This window comes from Oenanthe melanoleuca, chromosome 5 (genome assembly GCF_029582105.1).
Source record: "Oenanthe melanoleuca isolate GR-GAL-2019-014 chromosome 5, OMel1.0, whole genome shotgun sequence".
Lineage (NCBI taxonomy): Eukaryota > Metazoa > Chordata > Aves > Passeriformes > Muscicapidae > Oenanthe > Oenanthe melanoleuca.
The window spans coordinates 52433621-52450429 of record NC_079339.1 but is presented as its reverse complement, the minus strand read 5'-3'; the positions used below and the strand labels follow the sequence as shown (position 1 = coordinate 52450429).

The 16809-nt window shown below is 46.2% G+C and overlaps 1 protein-coding gene across 6 annotated transcripts in view; it reads right to left on the bottom strand.

The window, feature by feature from the left end:
- Nucleotides 1–16809, bottom strand: part of INF2 (inverted formin 2) — a 312339-nt gene that overhangs the window by 273904 nt on the left and 21626 nt on the right. The window contains exons 5-22 of one of the 6 annotated variants that reach the window (XM_056493341.1): nucleotides 16508–16541; nucleotides 15357–15498; nucleotides 15114–15255; nucleotides 13772–14611; nucleotides 12459–12604; nucleotides 12314–12375; nucleotides 11582–11684; nucleotides 11413–11498; nucleotides 10804–10904; nucleotides 9427–9497; nucleotides 9203–9310; nucleotides 8255–8325; nucleotides 7504–7624; nucleotides 6797–6961; nucleotides 6042–6144; nucleotides 5097–5255; nucleotides 3442–4128; nucleotides 1930–1989 (exon numbers count right to left, since the gene is read on the bottom strand). In XM_056493341.1, the coding sequence (XP_056349316.1) occupies nucleotides 1931–1989; nucleotides 3442–4128; nucleotides 5097–5255; nucleotides 6042–6144; nucleotides 6797–6961; nucleotides 7504–7624; nucleotides 8255–8325; nucleotides 9203–9310; nucleotides 9427–9497; nucleotides 10804–10904; nucleotides 11413–11498; nucleotides 11582–11684; nucleotides 12314–12375; nucleotides 12459–12604; nucleotides 13772–14611; nucleotides 15114–15255; nucleotides 15357–15498; nucleotides 16508–16541 (3200 nt within the window). In that variant the 3' untranslated portion in view covers nucleotide 1930. Of the gene's footprint in view, nucleotides 1–1927; nucleotides 1990–3441; nucleotides 4129–5096; nucleotides 5256–6041; nucleotides 6145–6796; nucleotides 6962–7503; nucleotides 7625–8254; nucleotides 8326–9202; nucleotides 9311–9426; nucleotides 9498–10803; nucleotides 10905–11412; nucleotides 11499–11581; nucleotides 11685–12313; nucleotides 12376–12458; nucleotides 12605–13771; nucleotides 14612–15113; nucleotides 15256–15356; nucleotides 15499–16503; nucleotides 16542–16809 lie in introns of those variants that run through there. The other 5 variants (XM_056493344.1, XM_056493342.1, XM_056493345.1 and 2 more) reach the window with 5 other exon arrangements.

Here is a 16809-nt window from a genome sequence, read left to right as displayed (position 1 = left end):
TGCTGTATAATGAGATATGGTCAAGGTGAGACAAGAACTCAGTAACTGATTACAGTCTTTTACTGCTCTGAAATATTATCAGAGTTACAGGCTGTTCCTGCCCTCTGCTGCTGTTAGGGAAGCTCTAAAATCTTGTAAGGGCTTTGAGTCTTGATCCCTGTAGCTGGTTCTGCACAAAAAGGAAGAAGACTTCTGTAGCTTCACTGAGACTTCCACATCAGCAAATCCACCAGAGAAAGAAATATACCGTGCCAAAAGAGAGCCAGTAGGGACCTGAACAGACAATGTATGCTTGGGACAAAACATAAAATTAAAAAAAAAAAATCAGGTGGAAGATCTTAGGAAAAAATATTGATTGGTAACACTCTAGGCTTGCTGAATCTGTCTTATCAAGAAGTTCTGTCTTACTGTCTCACCACTACAGGAGCTGCATTTGGGAGAGGAAGCTCCCTGGCAGGCTAAGACAAGCAAATGGGCTTTTGCTTCTGCTGCCCTTGCTGTGTGACATACAGAAGGAGGAAAAAGAGAAGTGCAGGTTTCAAGGTGCAGCTCATCTCTGCCCTCCTGGCATCAAAGCCCAGGCAGGCTCTGCTGGTGCAATGCCAAGGATGCAGTGAAACTCCTGCCTGACTTGGTCATGTCACAAAGGTACTGTATTCCTCTGTGTAATGTTTCTACATCTTCCTAGGACAAAGTGAAACTGTGTTTTGTATATTCTTTTTCAAATATGACTTCTTTTAGGCCTGTATGCTTAAAAAAAAAAAAAAGTTTGAGTTAAGCTTAACTCATGGTTCCAGCTGCCCTTCCAATGCAGTGTGCCCACCTACGCTTCACTGCTACTATTTTCTGTTCCTGCAGGAAATCTTCCTTAGGATTTTTAAACCAACAGAGCTACTGTCACTTCATATAATCCTATGGTACTGCAAGAAAAGGGCCAAAAGGAGGGCAGGAGTAGTCAGGGCTGTAACTACCCAATGTACATCCCATTTTCTCTGGCTAGCAGTGATGCTCCAGGTGCAGGAACAAAAGCAGTCCTGAGGGGAAATCCTGCACAGATTCCTCCTGTCTCTGCGCAGGAGCAGGGCTACCAGCCCCAGGGAACTGGGGATGCTGGAGAATAAATACATTCCTTTCAGGAAACAAAACAAAGAATGATTTGATAATATTGATTTAGTTCACAAGAGATGCTCATCAGCATGGAAAGGACAATGTGTAACTATGCAATTTCAGTACAGTGGGTGCTTCAGTTGTTGATTTTTCTTGCTTTTCTTTCCACTTGCTGTAAAAACAGGAGAAGTTTTGCAAATCAAGGTCTCATCCTGGAACTCCTTTTTAAGGGGCAACCATATGTTGCCAGCATCTGTGAAGGATGCAGGGAACTTGTGTTTAACTATGGAGTTGAATTTAGCTTTGCATGAGAGCTGGTATCTTACCCCAGCTAGTATTTGGCCCTGGGTCCAGTGCTTTATTCCCTTTTCCAGATAACCATATTTAAACAGTGCTATAGAAAGTGGTTACCCACAAGCAAACCAAATGTTCTTTGCTGGAGGTAGGTACTGAAATTGCATTTTTACAGTTTTTGAGAAAATAATGTGATCAAAGCAAGGACTTTGTTCATCACATGGAGTTTGATTGTTTAGTTAGAATAATGGCCTTAATTATCTGCAGGGAGAAGCAGTTTGGCTGCTGCTGACACAGAGGACATGTGGGCTGTGACCCTGTGTTGAATGGAGATCAGCACTGACTCCACTCAACACAAGATCAACACCCTGGAGAGTGAAAATCAGAGTAACAAATTTATTTCATATGTGTTTGTGATTAGACACAAAGACAAAAAGCTTAGGTGATATGTTGAATACTGATTAGGTCTGTGAAGTCCCAGTGCTGTGGTTAGTTCACAAAAAAAAACACTTTTGTGAGTTTACATACCTCATTGTGTCACACAATCTTTTTTTGTTTTATTATCTCCAGTATCAGTCTCAACCTCTGCTTTTGAACAAAAGAGAGACACCAAATATATCTGATCATGGCAAGGCCAAGGTAACAAAAGGGAACTTTTTATGATGAAAATACTGTCTAGTAGCAGAGAGGTTCCTAAGAATATAGAATCTTTGTATGGTTTGGGTTGGAAGGGACCTTTAAGATCATCTAGTTCCAACTCCCTTGATATCATCCCTGAATGCCCAGGGAACCCTGTGGCTTTTGCAGGCTGGGGTCATTCTTAAGCCAGAAGCCCTAATTTCAGGTGTCAGGAAAGCATTGCCAGGGCTGGGAGCAAGGGATGCTCCCACTGCTGCAGCTTCTGCTCCTCCAAAGAAGCAAGTTTGGGAACCACTGTTCTAGGAAATCACTTCTGGTTTGTGGCTTGTTTTTAACTAGGGAAAAGTGGCATGTTTAGAAATGTAAATAACTACAACCCTGGGGCATGCTTCATGCCTGTGGCAGCTGCTCAACCTATGCTGTTTTTCTCAGCAATGGGTATTCAAACCCTCCTTTTCTTTCTTCTCTACCCTCCTTGAAAGGAAAAACAACCAGCATGGCTGAAAAGAGACTTTCCCATTTGCCTGCCCATTTGACCTCAGGATGTGCAGGGAACAGGCTTTGGAAAGTATATTGTAAGTTCTAAAGCTGACAGACCCATCTGTCTCCCTCAGAGGCATCTCCAATTTGGAATTAAGATACCCACCCAAGAGTGGTGGGATCTAAAGGACTTGGACACTCTTCCCAGCTTTGGACTGCCTGAGGACTTTTGGTATGAAGAGGGGGCCTGTGTGGCTCCAGCAGCTGAGCTCCCTCCCAGCCCCAGCTGGAGGACTGATCCTTGGTGGAAGCATCAGCAAGATGCTCTTTGTCAGTCACTGACCTCTCCCCCTCCCTCTGCAGCGATGGTTTGAGGGCCTAATGTTTAGAAGCCACCTAAAGTACCCCTGGGGCAGGTTGTCAGGCAAAGTGCTGTTGCAATGAGGGGAAAAGCCAAACAACCCCAAGGCAGCATTGATGTTGCTGCTTTTATGTGTTTATAAGTAGTTCAGAGGGGGTGATTGCTGATTAAGTACCCAGTATTAAATGCTCTTAATCACTGCTCTGGAGCCTAATGGAGCTCTTGTTTGCACATAACTGTGCCTTGTAGCTGTCTTTAGCACGCTTGACAGATGTGCTTATTGCCATCTTTACTGCTATGTGTAATTATTGATTCATCATTACTACTTCATAAACTACTTATACATGGCACCAGAATGAACTATGCTTGTGTTTTTCTTTTTAAAGCTCTTCCAGGTTTAAGAAATACAATAGCTGCACGACACAGTGTGACTCTAGGGGCAGGGGGCACGGGCCTTGAATTGGAAAGAAACAGGCTGCACAAATATATCAGGAAGGTTCCCACATTTAAGTCAGTTCCCAAGGGCTATTTATAAAATAGCTATTTATAAAATAGGCTACCTGAGTAGCTTTTGCTGTGCCTCTTCTTCTTCTTCCGTTTCCCTGAGGGCCTCTGCTTTTCCCTGTCGTGAGTTTGCTCTGGGGGAAGCGTTGCTGAACAAGAGGAGTCGGTGGCCGGCTCCTCTGAGAAGGACTTGTCTTGAGAGGTGTCCAGCAGTGAGTCTGTACCAGGGTCTTCGTTCTCCTTTGTCATTTCTTTTGACTCTGGCTGCTGAGCCTCACTGCAGGGAGCAGGCTGAGCACTGTCTGAGCCCTCAGCTGGGCACTGCTGCTCCTGGCCTCCCGACACGGACCCGTTAGTCCAGCTGAGCTGCTCTCCCAGAGCAGAGGCTGGACTGCTGCTCACAAAGCTTATCCTCGAGCCTATGTCAGCCACAGAGAAGGCAAGGGAGCTGCTCTTTGTGCTGGGCTGGAGGCTCTCCACGTTGTTTGCCTGCTCCATCATCTGACTGGCTCCATCATCTTCCACCATGCTCACTGAGGGGCTTTTGGTCTGGGACTCCAGTGGCAAATTTCCCCCAGCACTGTTTTTAGATAATACCTGGCCTGAAGCTGAACCATTTGTAACACCTCCACCTGTCTCCATCGGGGCAGTGGTTGAAGGAGGAGTGCTTTCTGGGGGATGATCATCCTTGTTTTGCTTGGTCTTGTCATCAGTCTGCTTCTCTGCTGCTTGTGGATCCTTTCCTTTAAACAGAAAACACACAATCAGCCACTGCTGCAGTTCCACCAGGAATCAACCAAGGTGCACCTACCCTGCAGAGGTTACAGGTTAACAGCTGCCTGTGGAGGGAGCACTGACCCTAAAGCAGCTGTGCAGAGACAGCACCAGTTTATTCTCCCTGTACCTCCCCTCCTTATACCCATGTGGTCACCCAGGCTCCAGCTCAGCAAAGCCCCTGAGTTGTTTTCAGCAGGTGTTAATGTGTCTTTGCTGCAGAATGGCTGATTCCCATGGAAGCTCTGGGACATGCAAGGAAGCCTGAAAGTCTATGTCAGAAGAGAGAACTTGCCTGTGAGGTCCTGGACCAGCCTGGACTGCTGGCTTGGCTGTGTGAGGACTTCAAGGCTGCCCATTAGCCAGCCTTAACCTGCCCTTCAGAGCAGGTCTAGGAGAGCCATGGATAGACCAATGTCCTTGGACTTACCTAACTGCACTGACACTGAGGTCAAGAGACCAAGGAAAAGCTAAACCCATGGGCTGAGGTCAAGAGACCAAAGAAAAGATAAACCCATGGGTTGTCTCCTCACAAGCACCTAAAGCACTTGGGTACTTCTGCAAATAGAGTTTCTTATCTTTTTTAAAGGAATTCTTCAGTTTCCCAAGTGTAGACTAAGATGGGATACAGCAGAAAGAAACTGTGCTACTGAGACTTGAAGGCATGGAGGGGACTTATGTGGAGATGACAGCAGTGCCCCATCAGCATCTCAGAGGGTTTATCCACACAGATGCAGGGCCATGCTGCTCCAAATTCCTGCTAATTTTGTGACAGACCTGGCTAACAACAGTTCAAGTGTCTCTGCTCCTTTTCTCCTTTGCCCTGGCTGCAAAGCCCCAACTGCAAACACAAAGGCTTCTTGCTGGTGCATGCTTGGCTCAGGCTCAGAGGCAGATGGAAAGAATACCTGCAGTACAGTCAGGTCTGTGTCCTTACCAGGCTGGCTTTCCTCCAGGCTCTCTGCAGACAAGGGTTTAGGAACTGCCTCTGGCTCGTGTCTGTTCTTTGTCTTTCTCAGCGTGAAGCCTTTCCTGATGTCGGCGAGCAGGGCGTCGATGACACACACCTCCTCCTGCTTCATCAACCCCTTCTTGACTGGGACAGAGACACGGCTGTTAAACCTGCCCAGACACAGGGCAGCACAAGACTGCACTGATGCCACTGCTGGAGGTGGCTACTGCTGTCCCAGCACAAGCAACCACTGGGCAGGAACAAGGCACCTACACCAGGCCTGTGTCCCCACATCCTGGCTCAAGACAAGGGATTTGTTCCCAAGTCTTGGTGCTACAGCCTGGCACCAGTGGACCAGCTCTGCCTGGACATGTCCTGGTTGTACCATGACCTTGAAATATTCCCTGTTTGTTATCAATGCTGGTGGGAACCCTTTTTTTTTTTTTTGAGGAAAAATAATTTTGATTTTTCTTTCCTCTCAGCTTCCAATTACATTTTTCAGTCTTTCATTTGCATCCAGAAGAAGGCATATCTAAGCAACATGCAAGATTTTTGGGACAACTGTGGTAAAGAGAGACTATTCAAGTGTATACAGGGACCTTGAACAGTGGATAAGTCAAATGTTTCTTTTTAGATCTGGGATTCAAAAGTTATGTTTAGAAATGGAAAAAGTTAACTGAAATATTTAATTTGTAGTGGTTTTCTTTCTTCTTTGCTGTTCAGTCAGCAAGCCTAAAATTAACTTCTCTGCCCAGCTGCAACTGTGGAAAGTCAATTCTTAGCTCTGGCTCTAAGACACCTAAAAGCCTTTAGTCAGCCAGCACCTGAAAACCTACAAAATAAATTACCACTACTGGTCCATTACAGCAGGACCAGAAAAGAGCTACTATGGCTCCATCTCTGTTTTTTGAAGCCATTTCAGATACTCACTGACTTTTCCATTTTCTCCCTTCTGTCTCTTCCCCTCTTCCTCTTCTAGCTGTTTTTTCCTCTTCTCTGCTTTGGCAGCTTGCTCCTTTCTGTCCTTGTTTTCCTGCAGTGAGGTAACAGTGGTATGAGAAGGTTGGGTAAATGTCTGCTAGAGAAGCTGAAAGAAGATCTATAGATGAAGGAAGAGAAATTCTGGCCTCATTCTGTCCAATAAATAAAATGGGCATTGGGAATAAGAGCTGTCTTACCAAAATGGTGAGAGGGGACCACTGACTCAGCCAGAGGCAGAGGTGGCAGTGGTGATATGCCTCACAGAGCTACCTGCAGTGTGCTCACCTGCCTGACCTCTAGCTGAAGTGAAAGTGGGAGATACTGAAGCCACAGTTTTTTCCAAAAAGGTGCCTTTTTTACTACATATCCCTCTTCTGAGCCTGTTTGCTCAGGTTGGAGCAAAGTTTTATAAGCCCTTTAAAACTTGCACACTTGGCCCAACAGCACCTTTGTGACTCTGCAGCTAAAGTTGCACCAAAATCACAAATTCCTGGTGTTTGGGCCAGGCCCAGCAGCACCAGAGCTGCATGAGGATGCAATGGAGGATCAGACTCGGCTTCACTGGGGGACCTCATGCCAAGTGCCAAAAAGAGGAGGCTGTAACCAGGTTCCCCTGGATTTGGGTGCCCATCCCACCCCTGTCCATGGGAGTGGAGGCAGCCACCAGCACTAGGGATGCTCAGCATCTGTGTGCAGGCACCAACCTTCAGGGCTCGGATGAAGAGATCTCTGAAGGTCTTCATGATGCTAAATATGTCCTCTAAGGACAACTTGCTTGGGTCTTCACAGAGATAATTTGCAAGTTCTTCTCTCTTCTTTTCAATGGTTTCAAATTCTTCTTCCAGCTTTCTGGAGGCATCAATGCTGTCCTGAAACACATTAAATGCACACAGTAAAACACCATCCAGAGGACAACGAGTGAAGTGCACTCACAGAGAAAGGATTAGAGCTTAGAGCAGGACTCTGGGTCCTGGCTTTTAACTGCAGCAGGGCTCTTGGGAAGCACATGGGAAGAAATTGAGATTTGCAGATGATCTTTTCTCTTGGCAACTGTGCTGTGCCAGTTTACAGGGGTGGCCTGAGGAAGACATGGAAAGCTCCATGCAAAGCTTAATTCCAAGCAAAGGGCTTCACTCTGCTGATCCACACAGATGCTGACCATCTTCTCTTAAAGCATGGACACAGCAGTTGGGGCACACACCCTAAGAAATGGCCTCACCAAAGGTATCTAGGTTTGGGGTGCAGCTGCAAATGCACATTTGGGTTGTGTGGCATTGCAGCCTATTTCCAAATCTGAGATCATGTTTGTTGCAATATTTTCTCTCCTCTCATGAGGCTCCTCAGCTGCAGATGTACCATGCACCATCTCTCTGTGTGTACTGGGGAGATCCAAGGCAGCTCCATTACTGACCTGGATGGGTTTCTCATACTGTTGTTTCACATCCTCATTTGATGACAAGACTTTCCGCTGAAGCTCCAGCAACTTCTTTAAATTGGTACCGGACTCAGTGCGTATAATATCAAGATTAATTCTGAAATCACACAGAACCCTGACATTAGTTGACACTCCAGCATCTTGAGCTGACCAAGGAATGGACAAGTCTGAACTGGTGGTTTGGTCATCCCTCTGCTTCCCACCACTTCACTGAACTGAGCCCTGTGCCCTGAATTCTCCATACAGTCCAAGCTAATGGAAAACAGCTTCCCTCCACAGTACTTATGGAAAGGCTGCCAGGCCTGCCTACAAACCTGTGTATTGGGTAGGTGAATGCCAAAAAAGTTCCACCATCCAAAAGGCTATTCTCTACCCTCCATGCTCAGCATTAGGTCACTTTCCCTGCCTGGGGGTACTTCAGAAATGCTTCTGGGTAGCTGGGCTTTACCAGCTCCTGCCACCACAAGGGCAGTGCACATTGCAGAAGGGTCTGGGAGGCATTTTTAACTGACTGCTTTGCAAATTCCAGTCCTAAGTGTTGCCAGCTGTAGTAGAATTATTATATATTAAAGGGCTTTCAACATTCATCAACCAAATCTTTCAAGATGCAAGATGCCATCTTGTTAATCTCTATACCAGCTGTGTGTGTCCTAATTTCTGGTACATTGTGGATCTGCATGGGATTTATTTTTGTTTTTAATTCAAAGGAAGTGACACACAATTTTACCCTGCTGCTTTTGAAACATATTCAAGATCCTTTGGCAGCTCCAGTAGGTCCTTGTGGCTGTTTTCTACTTCCTGAAGAGGAAGAGAGAAAGAAGTGTTATTTGGTATGTGGCAGGAGCTGAGGGGAAGCTGGACAGAAGTGTCCAGGAAGGCTGATTGTGCTGTGTTCTGACCCCCTGTCTGTAGTTTGCACATTCAGAGAGGAAAGGCATTTCCCCTGGCTATAAAAACATAGAAGAGTGCTGAACCCTGAGAAATACTCATAGTTCAAAGCAAAGCAGAGCTCTTCTTGAGCATGGAGGGAGGCAGGACTGTGGTTTGATGCAATCTGACACTTCCTACAGTCCCAGAAGGGTACTAAAAGGCCTTGAATCTTGCATCCTTTCCTTTCACAGCTGTCCTTGCTGCAGCTACTGCCAGCTAAAGCACAGCTTGAACATGTGTAAATGAAACGAGGGACATTGATGGATGATGGTGGCAGAGAGAGCATGGAGAAAAAAAGATAAAATCAGCATTGCAGGGAAGAGGAAAGCTGTGGGGGCTTGGAGAGAAGCATGACAAGCCTGAGCACAGTCTGGAGGAAAAGGGAAAGTCCATTGGAAAGGCAGAAAGGCTGAATGGGTACAGATGAGCCAGGAGAGCTTTGTGCTCTGTGGTTTGCAGCTGCTGATGTGCAGATTGCACAAATATGAAAGGAAGTTGCAGACACTGTGGGAAAAGATGCTGGAGGGAAGCAGAGCAAGTCTTAAAATAAGGAGCAGTGCCCACAAGCAGCCTCCACCAGAGTCACCAAAGTGATTCAAATGCTCCTGACTTGTGACACTCTGGGGCTTGCCAGGGAGGATATGAGTATGAGCACGTGGCATTAGCCAACAGTAGAGCAGGAGAAATGTTTCATCTGTGGTTAAACCCTCCCTCTTCCCTTCTGTGCAGGACTTGGCAGTGGTACCTCTAGAATGTGGTGGAGCAGTGTAATGCGGGTTTGGTTTGCTTTGGTTTCTGTTAGTTTGAGTAAAGTGCTGATTTTAAACCCATCGGCGTCGCCTGTGTGACTTCCCTGCAAGAGAGAAGAAAAGCAGATGTAACTCCTATATCCATCACCATCCAAATAACAGCCCTAAAGGAGAGCATTCACATGTAATGAGGGGAGGAGAAGACAAAAACAATCCTTACATAGTTCAGGAAGTTCCCAACTTTGAGAATCAGTTGGCAAAAGACTGGCAGGCGATGACTGGTCAGGAGATCTGAAAAACATAAGGGACTTTTAAATAAAAGCCCCTGTTACATCAGAACATTTCCTAAACTGCACTGAAATTGGTATTCTGAATTCTGCTAAATCAAATTTGGTATTTTGGCTTTGCAGCCCAATGCTCAACTGGCAGAGGAAATGATTCTATGTAGATTCAGTTCCATGGGTTGTAAAAGTCTTTGTTGACTTATGTTTCTTTCTTTACATCTGGTCTCTCATTCCCTAATGGCAAATAACCTGGAGCTGGACCCTCCTCACTAACAGCAATCAAGGTCCTGCCTTCCTTACATGTTTCCCAGTGTGGGCAAGGATAACTGGGCTGCAGATATAAAAGTGCCAACTTCATTTAGCTGTGCTGTGAAGCCAGTTCTGACTGCCCATGATCACTGCCAGCTGCTAAAACCAGACACATCCACCCTGTTCCTGGTCTCTCATGGTAGAGGTGATTATTGACCAGGCATGAGGAGGACAGTCCTTTCCTTGCTCTTACAATGTGGTGCTGTAGTGCTGTGCTTTCTGAAGCACTCAGCTTTGAGACAGAAAAAGCTCCAAAAGAATAACTGGGCTGCTGGAAAGTCACTTTGGGGGAAACTTCAATTTATCCCAGCAGACAGCTGTAATGGCAGCTGGAGAAACCACAGCAGGAGTTGGGGGAACTGGCTCTGTAGGACAGGTGACACCTGGCAGTGCCAAGAAGAGCATACTGCTCTCAGAGGAGTGGGACCACACTTTCTGCCACAGAAAGCCAAAATCTGTTCTTATAAACTTTCAGTGTACTCATCATAGTGGAGCATCAGCAATTTATAATCCAAAATAACAACCTTTTTCTTCTGGTTCCATTTCTAGGCAGAGAAATACTAAATCATAGCTATTTTCAGGGGAAGTTTGGGGTAGGCTTTTCTGGCAGCAGAAAAAATTGCTGTATGAAGTTCTTAATTTGGAAAATAACGCTGGATGGATGAATTAGCTGCAGCGGGGCCAGCTCTGCTGTCTAAATACAGCTCTTTAAAAGAGCTGATGAACTTCCAGCACTTCACCATTCAAAGTGTTTCAGAGGAAACACATCTGCTGCAGAAAAAAGGGATGAGGGTGAAAGAAAATGATCTTTGGTCCTGTTAAGGGCTTTGACCATCACTGGAGATACCGAAAGCTGCATCCCATTTGCAGCAAACCAGTGAATGGACCACACAGGAGTTCTTTGGGGCTTGGGTATTAACATTGCAGAGCTCCAGGGGAGTTTCGTGGGGGTTAAAATCTGCTGTCTTAAACCAGCTCCAGAAATAAGCTCAGGCCATCTATACCTTCACAGGCTCTCCGGATGGCTTCAGCCTTGGGCTGGATCATGTCGAGCACCACGGTGGTCTCTTCACAGATCAGCATACACTCAATGCGCAGCTGGTAGCTGGGGGTGCAGAGGATGACAGCATAAGGGACCTCACTGGCATCTCAGCCAGGACTGCAGCCCCCTGCCCACATGCCCAGGCCACCCCACAACACTGCTGCCCACCACATGCACACCAAAGCACAGCTGTGGCCTGTGGAGGGAGGTGAGGGGCTGCTGCTTGCCCTGAGGACCAGCAGGAATGCAGGTTCTGCTGATGCATTGTGATCAGCACAGAGAAGAGTTTCCCTTCTTGGCACTGCCTTTCACTAAGTTATGGAGCCTCCCTGGGCAGATCTGACCCTGAGTCTGGGCCAGCTTCTGCTGCTTCAGAGGGAGAGGAGGTGCTGGATCAGGAAGAGCCTTTCATCTAAGGGTACCAGGGAAAGGGATAGCTCTGAGGTGGAAGGGGGACTCCACCAGTTATAGCCATCAGTGTTAGTCTGTGAGGTTCCTATAAAGAAACTTAAACTTCCCAGAGGTAAATCAAGAAACAGCTTGGGCTGGAGTTTATAACCAACCACCTTACCTGGGAATCTGAAGGAGGAGGAGATAGAACTGATCTGCATTTGCTAGCTTTGATTTCTCTTCTTTGAAGGCCTTCAGGTTTTCTATCTAATGAGAAATAAAGAATCAAGACTGCAGAGCTGCACTATGTGTTCAGCTCTCTGAACCAAGGATGCTGTTTTCCTCCTGACCTCATGCTTTTCAGGCAGCAGCTTCAGCAACTGCTTCAGAACCTCAACATCAAACTTGGTCCGGTCCCCATTCTGGATCATGGCAGTCACCTCTTCATTGGAGCTGCAGGGAGGAGAAGCAGAGCCAGCCATCAACCAAAGACCACTTTTCAAATATCACACACTACCAAGAGATTTATCTGTGCAAGCACTTTGTGCTTTCCCAAGTAAAGGGTCACAATAATCCAAAAGGAAAAGGTATCGCCCCACAATTAACTTAGAGTGATGACCTGGATCCCTGCTATGACCCAAATCTTATTTCTGGCCCTGAGCAAATGACTCAAGACCAGAGATGAATCCTGCAACTGAGATTCTGTCTCTGAGCATTTTTTTTATCTTAAAAGAAAACTGAACTCTTTATTTTTTCCATTGGCTCTGATTTGAGGAGGGATTTGACCTCCAGGTGTGTCTCACAGTCTTGGTTACCCTAAGAGTCTGTGACACAACTTTATCTGTAAAATGGAGATGTAACTCCTTTGCCAACATATGGGGAAGTTGTATGTAAAAACATAATTAAACACCTTAACTCAGTATTTTAAAGACAGTATAGGACAAAATGGGGAAAGTTCAGATGAATTAGTAGCATGGATCACCAAAGCACATTGGCTAGAAGAGATTTTGTGAGGACCTTCCAGATATTGCAAAACCTGCTCAAAGTTTTGTCAACTGTCAGGAAAACTGGCCATATCTTACCATTTAAACTGCTTCAAAAATATGTTCAAATTGAGACTTTTCTTGGAGTCCAAAAATGTGATCTTCATTAAAGAAAAAGAAGATATCTCATATTAGATGAGCTGTCTGCAGGGATCTTTACTCAAAAACGAGGGGGGCTCCTCACCTCCTTCGGCTCTGCCTTCACTGGTGTTGTTGCCTTCTCCTTGGGGGTTGGCTGTGGGAAGCAGAACAGCTGCTCAATGCTGCTGTAGTTGGGCTCTATGGTTTCCTCACTGCTGCTGCTCACAGAAGCCCACATTGAGTGGCTCTCTGAAAGAAATACAAAGTGCTCAGATTGGCTGCAGGGACAGCTGAAAGCTCCTGTGCCTGGGGCAAGGTGAGCTGCTAGCAGGGACACACTTCAGAACTTGAATGGAATAAGAAGAGACATATTAGTCCTGGATAAATGGTCATTATTGAGAAAGGGCCAGTGCCACAGGTGGGATGCAAAGGGCCTGAAGGGTAATTAAACCTGGTAATGGGAGGCAGCACTGGGCACACAGAGGCTGTATAGCCCCATCCCTCCCTGTAAAACTGCATTTTCCTCCATGGTGGGCAAACTGGATCAGCATGACAAGGACCTCAGACATTTCATTTCTAGTCCCCTCACTGATACTATTTTTGCTTCCTTGCATCTTAACAGAGGGACTGGGCACAACTTGGATATTTTCTGACTGTATCCTTCTCCATTTTTCATTTCATACTCAAGTCTCCTTGTATAATGCTGGCTACAGAACTGCTTGAATTAATTTATACTGCAGTTGCTTATATCTTAAAATAAAATCATCACCCTAACATGCCTGTAGGAGCCTCTGCTGAAATACTCCCAACATTTTACTGCTCTTGTGATTGAAGACATGCCTTATTTAGATTTCACCTCTGCCTACTTTCATGCAGTGGATGCCTTACTTGTCTAGGACAAAGCTGACACAGCTTGTCCCAGCTTCTTCTCACTTTTCATGCTCCACTTTGAATCCACTAGTAGAGGGAAATGCAACCCAAAAATCAAGAGATATGTGATGTGATCCTCCCATGCACTCTTACTCATGACTTTAATATACTCAGACACAAACATAGATGAGCTGGGTAATAAAATTTTGGGGAACTCAGATCACAGCCTGATCTAAGGTATGAATTAGTGAATTAGGAAAATATTCCCATTCTTTTCTCTTCTTTTAAGTTCAAAGTATTTTATTTATAAGCAAGCTACTCCAAAGTATTAATACAGTTAAAATAATTACAATTACATTAGTAGTTTCATGTTACTTTTGTATCAGCTTTGCAGGTCAAAAGCAAAGAAAATCAGGGAAGTTCTGTATCTAAACAGAGTCAACCACATCTGACAAACTTTAAGATAATATTTCTTCCCCTGGGAAGCAAAAGCAGCAATGTAAAGCACCTCTAAAGCAGCAGTGACTTTATGCCAGAAGCACCCACCTCTCACCACGTTGGAGGGCAGCTTCTGCCAGTTCAGCTTCTTCATTCTCAGCGTTGGTGTCTTCACTGTCTTGTGGGGAGGCCTGCCCAGGCCAAGGGGGCAGCTCAACTGGGAGGCCACCACGGCTTCTATGTGATCTCCTGTCATGCCAGGAAGGAGGGGTGGAGGGGGAGGGATACCACCCATGCCAGGCAGTGGTGGAGGAGGAGGAGGGATACCACCCATGCCAGGAAGTGGTGGAGGAGGAGGAGGGATACCACCCATGCCAGGCAGTGGTGGAGGAGGAGGAGGGATACCACCCATGCCAGGCAGTGGTGGAGGAGGAGGAGGGATACCACCCATGCCAGGCAATGGAGGTGGAGGGGGAGGAATGCTCACCATGCCAGGCAATGGTGGAGGAGGAGGAGGAGGGGGAACACCCCCCATGCCTGGCAATGGGGGTGGAGGGGGAGGGATGCCAGGCAGTGGAGGGGCTGGAGGTGTATTTGGCATGGGGGATGTGGGGTTCATGGCTGCTGTGCCAGAGGGTAGAGGTGGTGGGGCTGGAGGTGCCGGGTTGGGAGCAGTGTTGGAAGGAGGGTTAGATTTCTCTGGCAGAGCACAGCAGGCTGTGAACTGGCAGGATGAGATCTTGTTTTCGTTGGCCAGTGGCCCTGAGGACGTTGCTGGTGCCCTGGTGGGGTTTGCTGATCCCCCTGGACACCGAGCTGCACGTGCACACGGCTCTGGCTGCCCCTGGACGCTCCCAGACAGGCGGTTTTCAGCTCGCTTCTGCCTGTTTGGATGGTTTTTGATGGACAGCAGCCTCTCAATGACTTCTTCAACTGTGTTTCCTTGGACTAGAGAAAGGAGTCAGGGTCAGGGAAGGGAAGGGAATGAGGACCACAGGCTGCTTCATGCTATTCAACCCTCACCAAGCAGCAGACCTGGAGCCATGGAGAGCCCATTTCCTGCTGTCACTTTACACAACTACACTTTTGGCTTCTAGGCAATTTCCTTCCCATGTGTCCAGCCAACAAACACTTTTGAGCATGGCTGCCAGCAAGACAGGCCAGCACCAGTGGCAGGATACCAGTGAGCACAGATTCCCACTGACTGCCACGAGCCAAAGCTCAGGGATTAACCATTTAAATAACACTGGGAATCCCAAGCCCACTGCTAAATGTGGCCACCCACATGGATGAAGCTTCACTTGACCTTACACAGAAGATGTAGCTTTGTCCCAGCTTCTGTTCAGCTCTTACCAAGTCCCACAGATTATGTCCTGCACATTGGGGAAAGACTTTTATGGGACAAGGGAAAACAAGAGTGTGCAGGGCTGGATGGATTTGTCACTCTTACTGTCATTGGCGAGTAGAAGGGCTCTGTTCACTACAGCATCCAAGGACTCCCACAGCAAGAGGCTGGAGTGGTGAGATGGTTCCAGGTGCAGCAGGCTCTGGAGGATGGACAGCAGCTGGACAGAGACTGGAGAGCGGCTCACCTGGGAGACAGAGCAGCTTCTGTCACTGCAAGGCTGGCTCCAGGCAAAGGGGATTCACTTGCCATCGTGCCACCTCACACCCCATGCAAGGGGCAACTTACTTTATTGAAGAGAGATGAAAAGACCTCATGATGATCATTCATGTTTATCCCATCACATATCCTTAATAATTCCTCATCATCCTCTATTTTGAACTCCTCAAATGTGTCACACTGGATAAGCAGATCCTCCTCCTCGATGTCTCTGCAATATTACAGCATTCCTTTTCATTGGAGAGCCCTTCACTAATTTTCAGATGATTGTTTTTGTTAAATGGCTTTTGTCTCTTTGCCTCTCAGACTCAGCCAGTTGGTGTAGAAAATACCCAACTCTGCCTTATTTATGAAGGATGAGATGCCATCAGTGCATCCTTTCTTGAACTGAAAGTATCTCTTCCTACAATCAACACATACAAAGAAATGAGACTTCTCATGGCATGGCCCAGTATTGGCTTGCTATGGAATTCTCCTTGGAACTGTAGCAAGAGAATAGCATTCTGACCTTTTGGAAATCAGGCTGCTACCTTTATTTTTTTAAAGTCAAGAGTAATTGAAAATACTCCAGTGATGCTTCTATTTGAAAAACCTCCTTCTCTGTTACTCAAAACTGGATTTATAAAAAACACAGACACTCTAGAGCTGACTTTATCAGCACTCTCAAGACCACTCAGTGTTAGAATTTTGCAGTTGCTATTAAAAGATCTTCTCTTCCCTAATTTTTATGGTGCTGGGTGGAGCAATTCCAGTTACATGGATAACTGCAATTAGAATTTATCACAGATGTTTCTGATAGAACATAATTTTAAAATTACATTCATATATGCATTAATAAATTGCTTTAGCTGGATGCTTCTAGGACCAACAGCAGCAGTGAAGAGGTTTTGAACAGTGAGCTGCTCAGTGAGCCCAAAGCATTGCTTCAGATTCAGTCTGAAACAGCCTCAATGAGGACATTGCTACTCCATCTGTGCCCAGAGCCTCTGTGCATGCCATCTGTGCCAACAGCTGTCCCTGTGACACTGTTGTTGGCAAGAGCATCTTAACACTGGCCAAATGCCTCTAGCTCCCATGGAATGGGTGCACACAAGCATGGTCCACTCCACCCAGGCACACTGAACTTCACACAACAGAAGGTTGGGTAAGTATTAAGTTTTCACAGCTACTTCACTGTGAATCTCATTAAAAAAAAAAAAAAATTAAGTAGAGATCCTTACCTTAGCTTGTCTAAAACATCCAACAGCTGAAGCCCTGGCAAGTGAAAAAACAGATATAGCTGTATTATGACTCACTTGGTACTTATTTGTTATGATCTTTATATATGTTATGTTTATAAATGCTTTTTGCAGAGAGAAAAAGTAAAAATATCTTCAGATGGATCTATCAAAGTGGGTAGAATCATCTGGTAAATGATGAGACACACAGCACACATCTGCAGCACCTGTGTGAACCACTGCACAGTTCCCCTGGGTTACTGAGGGACACAGGCACTTTTGGGGCACAAGTGACCTCAGTCACT